The sequence below is a fragment of the Callorhinus ursinus genome, unplaced genomic scaffold (genome assembly GCF_003265705.2).
Source record: "Callorhinus ursinus isolate GAN/ISIS: 27379988/994484 unplaced genomic scaffold, GSC_fseal_2.0 scaffold40, whole genome shotgun sequence".
Classification (NCBI taxonomy): Eukaryota; Metazoa; Chordata; class Mammalia; order Carnivora; family Otariidae; genus Callorhinus; species Callorhinus ursinus.
This window is the reverse complement of record NW_027397102.1, coordinates 3,333,927-3,340,416: the sequence shown is the minus strand read 5'-3', so window position 1 is coordinate 3,340,416 and position 6,490 is coordinate 3,333,927. Positions and strand designations below refer to the sequence as shown.

The 6,490-nt window shown below is 36.7% G+C and overlaps 1 protein-coding gene across 1 annotated transcript; it reads right to left on the bottom strand.

The window, feature by feature from the left end:
* Positions 1-227: 227 nt before the first annotated feature.
* COX7B (cytochrome c oxidase subunit 7B) lies at positions 228-6,258 on the bottom strand. The gene is made up of 3 exons (XM_025882556.2): positions 6,103-6,258; positions 3,018-3,142; positions 228-1,754 (listed from the first exon to the last, which is right to left on the bottom strand). The coding sequence occupies exons 1-3, from the start codon at positions 6,140-6,142 to the stop codon at positions 1,677-1,679; spliced, it is 243 nt and encodes an 80-aa protein (XP_025738341.1). The 5' UTR covers positions 6,143-6,258; the 3' UTR covers positions 228-1,676.
* Positions 6,259-6,490: the final 232 nt, after the last annotated feature.

Below are 6,490 nucleotides of genomic sequence, written 5' to 3'. Positions count from 1 at the left end.
ACCACCACCAGGTTTTATCACACAAAGCAATATATATGCTGGCAAATGGACAAATAGACATTTTTAAAGGTCCTATTTTATTGCCTATAATAGCTGACAATTATCACTTACCTGACAGAAGTGGTACAAATCATATTGAAAATTACCTGTAGTCGTCAGGAATGCCAATTCAAAAATAAAAAGGTAAATAATCTAATGGAACATTGAAACTTCCTTAAAGACAAGTGTTTATTTTGCTTAATCACATCTCAGGGTTACATGCATTTGTACACTTCACTATTTTAACATGCTTTCTAAGTATGATACAAAGTGTTCATTCAAATTTTATCAAATACGGGCACTCATGTAGTTACTAATCTTGCAACAGACTTATTTTGCAGGGACATTGAACTTACTTTTCCTACTCAATGAAATTACTTACTAGCTTTGATGCATTTAATGAGAAAACAGGACATAATGCCATGAGAGCATTCCTCTAGTATTTCATGTAATAAGTAAAAATTTTTCAAATGTTTGGTTATGCATAAATCCTTATCTGCATCAGGTAAATTTGGAGTCCTAAAACCCATTTACCTGAAAACTTACTGTATAGGTAAGTGAATTTAGGAATCTCTAATTTAGCTAACAGATTACTCCACTGAAATTTCATTTTCTGCTTATTTGAGCACTATCAACAAATGAGCCTTTTTACACCTTTAGCCAAGGAAGTACTGAAGTACATGGTGTAGATGTTTTCTTCAGTTAGCATCTTACATATAAAATCCAAAGTCATATTGAATTCAGGATAATACATGCATCAAAAAGTTGGTATAATTACAGAAAGTCAACAGCAGAGGTCACCACCGATAGCTGGATAAGTGAAAATAAAACTATTTTTGACAGATCCTTTCGTTAATACATCCTAAATAAATATAATGAAAAGACCCAAAGCTCTAAGATTAATATGCCAAAGGAGCCAAGGAGCTAGCTAATCTTCAGACATCCTAAGAGTTCATTTGATAGGACCACTCTTCCCTTGGGTCTGGTGACACCCCAAGTTCTCTTAGAAGGAGTAAAAACAACTTAATACCAATTACAAATATAAACATAAATTAGAAATGAAATGTAGTAGGCATAATCAATATCTGGATACTCAAAAGATGATCTAGAATAACTCTGTGATTAGTTATTTATGAACTGTAATTTTAGCTTACTATAAAGTTGACTTCCAGGTGACAGCCAAATTTTACTTTCATACTACCTCAGAAAGAAAAATTATTTAAGGGGCACCTGGGTGGCTCAGTCGTTAAGCACCTGCCTTCGGCTCAGGTCATGATTCCAGGGTCCTGGCATCGAGCCCCGCAGCGGGCTCCCTGCTCCACAGGAAGCCTGCTTCTCCCTCTCCCACTCCCCCTGCTTGTGTTCCCTCTCTTGCTGGTCTGTCAAATAAATAAAATCTTTAAAAAAGAAAAATCATTTAAGAAATTATAAAGCATCTCACTTAAATAGTAACACTAAGATTAAATGAAAAGTGATCAAGCTTGGTTTCATTACAAAAGAAATAAACCGACAACGAAGGTTTCAAATGTACTTTATTTCTTCAACCATGCCATACTTTAATGGGTGCACAGTGCTTTTACTTGGCATCAATTATGAGTTGGTTTTGCAACAATTCAGTATTACACCAACTGGGATGTTTACTGATCTCTCCATTCCTTTGGGGTGACTCTGCCAACAGGGGACAGGTTCCACTCTATTCCAATTTGTGTTGCTGTCTGTAAAAATTAAAATGCTATTAGTTATAAATGTTTAAACCAGAGTCCACTCTCCCTTGGAGACTATTTCTTAAAAGTGACAAAGGTATTCTACTCTACAGGTTAAAAACACACAGAAATCCAGCTGGGATATAGTGCCACCTCCACGTAGGCCAAAGCTAATTGCTGTCCTAATTCTCTAGACCAGTACTGTTCAACAGAACTTCCTGAGATGCAAGAAATGTCTAGATCTTCACTAACACAATAGCCACATATGGCTATTGAGCAACTGAAATGTGGCTAGTATGACTGAGCAATTTTCATTAATTCAAATTTTTACTTCACATTTCTCTAGTACCTCCTCAAACACTGCTTCACTCAACCACAACTACCTAAGTACTGCCAAAGAGCACTTTCATAATATCCTTTCATCAAGGAACACCACCTCCAAAAGTGCCCCTGATCACACATTTGTTCAACATCTAATTACTCTTCTAATTAAGTACACACACCTATTTTGACAGTATATTTCAGGTTAAAACAAGAATGAAAAGCCCCACTAATAAATATTTTTGTTTATTAAGGCAAGGTTAATAGGTATCTTTTAAGAACAACTTATATATTTATCCTTTTAACCAATAAGTACATCAACTGGTAAGAAGATTGTTAAATGTAAGATGTAAAAAACTAGAATAATGAAATCAAGTCACTGTACATCTCAACCATCAGAAATGTTGTACTCCGTTCTGGGAGAATTTTAGAAAAGAAACTGATTAAGTGAAGGAATGTGACCCAAGATGGTGAAAACCCTGGAAACCATGTAACAAAAAGTGATTAACAGAACTAAGGATGTTTAATCTGAAAGAGAAGATCCAGGAAACTAGTATCTAATTTTTCTAGTATCTTTGGTTTCTAGTATCTAATGGTTGATACATGGAAATGGGATCAGAATTTCTTGTTGCAAGAAAATGATGGGTAGTGCACCTGGCTTGCTCAGTTGGTGGAGCGTGTAACTCCTGATTTCAGGGTTGGGAGTTCAAACCCGTGTTGGGTGTACAGATTACTTAAAAAAAAAAAGAAAGAAAGAAAGAAAATGATGGGTAGAATGTGAATGCTTAAAGCTATGGAAGAAATTCCTGCACTGGGTGGGTAATTACATCAGAAAATCTCTGAAGTCCCTCCTAACTAAAAATGTATACTACTCTGTGAAATCATTTTGAATACATAAAATAAGTAGGAATGGAAAACATCTAATATAGAAAATTATCAGTCAACAGTACTTACATATGCCCATACAGCAATACAGAAAGTGGCTCCACTAGCTAGTACGGCATTACCATATTTGTCATGGAAATCAGGTGTCCTTTTCTGGTGGCTCTGCCTTGCCATTGTTTGTGGAATGCTTTGAACTTAAAGAAAAAAAAGGAATACAGAAGCATATCAATTATAAGGAAAAAAGAACATGTAATTGATACTGCTAATCAGGAAAGCAACGGATGTTAACTTTATAGTACTTTGCGGTTCAATACAATGTTAAAACATTGTAGCAGAAAGCAAAGTAGTATACTTTAAATGCATCAAAAATAATATAATTTGACACATATATAGATATGTGAGAAAACAAATATATCAAAATGTTAATTGTATCTATGCAGTGCAGTTGTGTGTTTATCATACAATTCTTCCAAATTTTCTCTATGTCTTAAAGTTTTCATAATAATATCTTGGGGGATAAAACAGAACAGGTGATGCCAGTAACATTCACTACAAACCTCTGGAACTTGGCTCCTATTCATTAATTTGAATATCTAGGACTTAAATTTTCACTAGTTTACTCTGTAGTGCTCAGCAACTTACAACATAAAAGGGTAAACTCAAAATGAATTTCAAATTAAAGCATACCAAATGTTTATGACCTTAAAATTACAAAAAAAAAAACCCTCCAAAAACTAGAGTAATGTTGATTTTTTTTTTTTGAAAATTATTAATGAGGGCGCCTGGGTGGCTCGGTCGGTTAAGTGTCTGCCTTCAGCTCAGGTCATGGTCCTAGGACTCAGTCCCAGGTCGGGCTCCCTGCTCAGCGGGGAGTCTGCTTCTCTCTCTCTCTAATAAATAAAATCTTTTAAAAAATAAATAATTACTAATGAGTACAACATTATGCTAAAAGAAATACAGTACACGAAAATGTGTAAGACACAGACCCCGTCTTCAAGTAACCTCCAATCTAGAGAAGGATATGAGACATGTATACACAAATCGCTGTAATACAAAAAGTAGATTAAGCACTCTGAACAGCAGGTAGGATTTGGTTATGTAGATGTAGGAAAGGGAAATCTGAAAAAAAGCAGAGAAAAAAAAGCCCCGTGTTCTAGAAAACAAATTATGTTTGGTTTAAGGATGAGGTGTACAGACAAGCAATAGGGACAAAACTAGACAGGATAATGGAGGGCCACTTTTTTGGTAGAGGCAAAGGTTTTTGAGCAGAATAACATTAAAACTTTGCTTTACTATAACTTTAGTAGAATGAGTTCCCAAACTGCTCTAGAGGCGCTTAAGAGAGCTCGGCAAAGAGCCAAGACTGCAAAATGCGTATTTCCAAATTTTTTTTTCCTTCCTAAGTAACAGATCCTGTTTTATTTTTTTTAAAGATTTTATTTGAGAGAGAGAGAAGGCATGGGGGGCACAGAGGGAGAAGGAGAGTACCCCCACTGAGCAAGGAACGGGGAACCAGACGCGTATGACCTGAGCCGAAAGCACATGCTTAACCCACTGAGCCACCCAGGCGCCCCAATCCTTATTGTTTTAGAGCCTCAAATGGTATTTATGTAATGGAAAGCATGTATCTTTTTAAGATTTATTTATCTGAGAGAAAGAGCAGGGAGAGAAACAGACTCCCCACTGAGTAAGATCCCAAGACCCTTGAGATCACATCCCTAGCTGAAACCACAGATTGGAAGCTTAACGGACTGAGCCACCCAGGCGCCCCTGTAATGGAAGCCATATTTAAAAAACAAAAAAAAAGAAACAGCAACGCTGCCCATTCACTGGCATTTAAGAATATAATGGCTTCTATGTGATACAATGGGTTATTTCCTGCTAGTTATTTGACCATTAATGATTTCTCTTAATTGCCTTACAGGTTTTCTTTTCACCCTTAGACACACTTGGGATGAGCAAATTTACAAACATTTCACAATATATTCTGCTCTAGAGCAGTTAAAAAGTAAAAGTGTGAATTCCACATTAAAAAAAAAAACAAAAAATTCCCTTTCCTAGGGTACAAGGCCCTACCTGCTCAAAGAGCAAATAAATTAAAATTACCAAACAATTCTGCAACATCTCATGACCTCAAAATTCAGGTCACCCAAGTGGATTTCTTTAGACTTCTCTTCTGTAACAAGAAATGGTTTAGTTACCACCTATTGGTAATCTCATATAATCCTCAACAATTGTTTGAGGTAGTAATTATTTGCTAAGCCCCTGTTTTACAAAGCAGGAAAGTGTGGTTCAGAGAAAAATCATTTGCCCAAAGTGAAAGAGATAACAGATGTGGCTTTCGGAATATTAAAAAACCAGTTGGGCAACTATTTTTTTGGTGACTGTCAAAGCTGTTCTGAGTGTTTAGAACACAATCTAGTAATACTACTACTGACTCTGTAAACTGAAAATAAAAAGATGGCTAAAGAAGCTAAATGGTAACTGCTTAAGGTCACTTTCAATGTAAAACAACTGCTCACATTACTCAAGGTCACCTTCACTGCAAATCAAGTACGGAAATGAATTTTCTCTTTCCAATCTAGTGTATTCTCAATACATAAGGCTGGTCTCAAAATTCCCTTGTACCTGCCAAACTTTTAGATAAGAAAAAATTACAATTGTTTTCGAAGAAGCTAATATTTATTTAATAACCAACAAACAACATGAAAGCTGCAGGGCCACCACTTGGGTTGTCTCCTTGCAATGAAACCAAAGAAAGAGCTAGATTTCCAGTTTCCTTCCGTTACAGTTACAGGAATCGGAGAGAAGTTCTTTGGGAGTAAACGTACTCAAAGCTAAAATTTACGAAATTAGAAGGAATGAGCAGTGTCCACCAAGAACCTCCTTCCCTGAAATCATAAGTCAGTGAATTTAAAAAAGCAAAAACAAAAAACAGGGCTATGCTATGACTCTGGTAACAGAAAGTGAGCTGGGAACCAAAACAGAATTAAGTAAATGCTAAGGATGGCTTCCCAATTACTTGGGGCGAGGCGGGAGACTGCGCATTCAGGATTAGAAATAGGGATGCAGGTGGAGGGAAAGGGCAGGAGAGACCACTAAGATAAATAGGTAAAAGGCGGTTGGAAATAATTTGCTCACAATTTTTGCTTACCTCGGAGACGACTTAGAGCGGTTCTGACTATGGGAAACATTCTGAAGCTGAAGATACAACGGTGCAACCGTAGCTGCTTCTTTGCTACAACTTCCTCCCAAGTCTCCTTGCAAAGAGCCCTGAAAAACAAAATGGCTTTCGGCTGGGCTCTTTAATGAGAATTAATGAAATCTCGCGAGACCTGTAAAAAAACCACCCCATAGAAATTGTAATTCTCTTTAGGGACAGGAAAGATAAAGGCTTTTTGGGAAATGTAGTTTCACGCTTTGTAAATGGGGTGTGCTGGTATTTAGTGAAGAATGAGAGAAACTCTCCCCATCCCACCCGCGCCTTGGAGCCAGGTTTAGGGCTCTACAGGAGAGAGCTGATACACTGATCGTAGACTGAA

What these genes read in the sequence shown, in the direction of transcription:
- COX7B (XM_025882556.2), bottom strand. Translation starts at nt 6,142, where the DNA reads ATGTTTCCCATAGTCAGAACCGCTCTAAGTCGTCTCCGAG. An exon ending in CGCTCTAAGTCGTCTCCGAG is followed by an intron (nt 3,143 to 6,102) that starts GTAAGCAAAAAT and finishes TTTTTCTTTAAG; the next exon opens with TTCAAAGCATTCCACAAACA. An exon ending in GTATTGCTGTATGGGCATAT is followed by an intron (nt 1,755 to 3,017) that starts GTAAGTACTGTT and finishes TAATTTTTACAG; the next exon opens with ACAGCAACACAAATTGGAAT.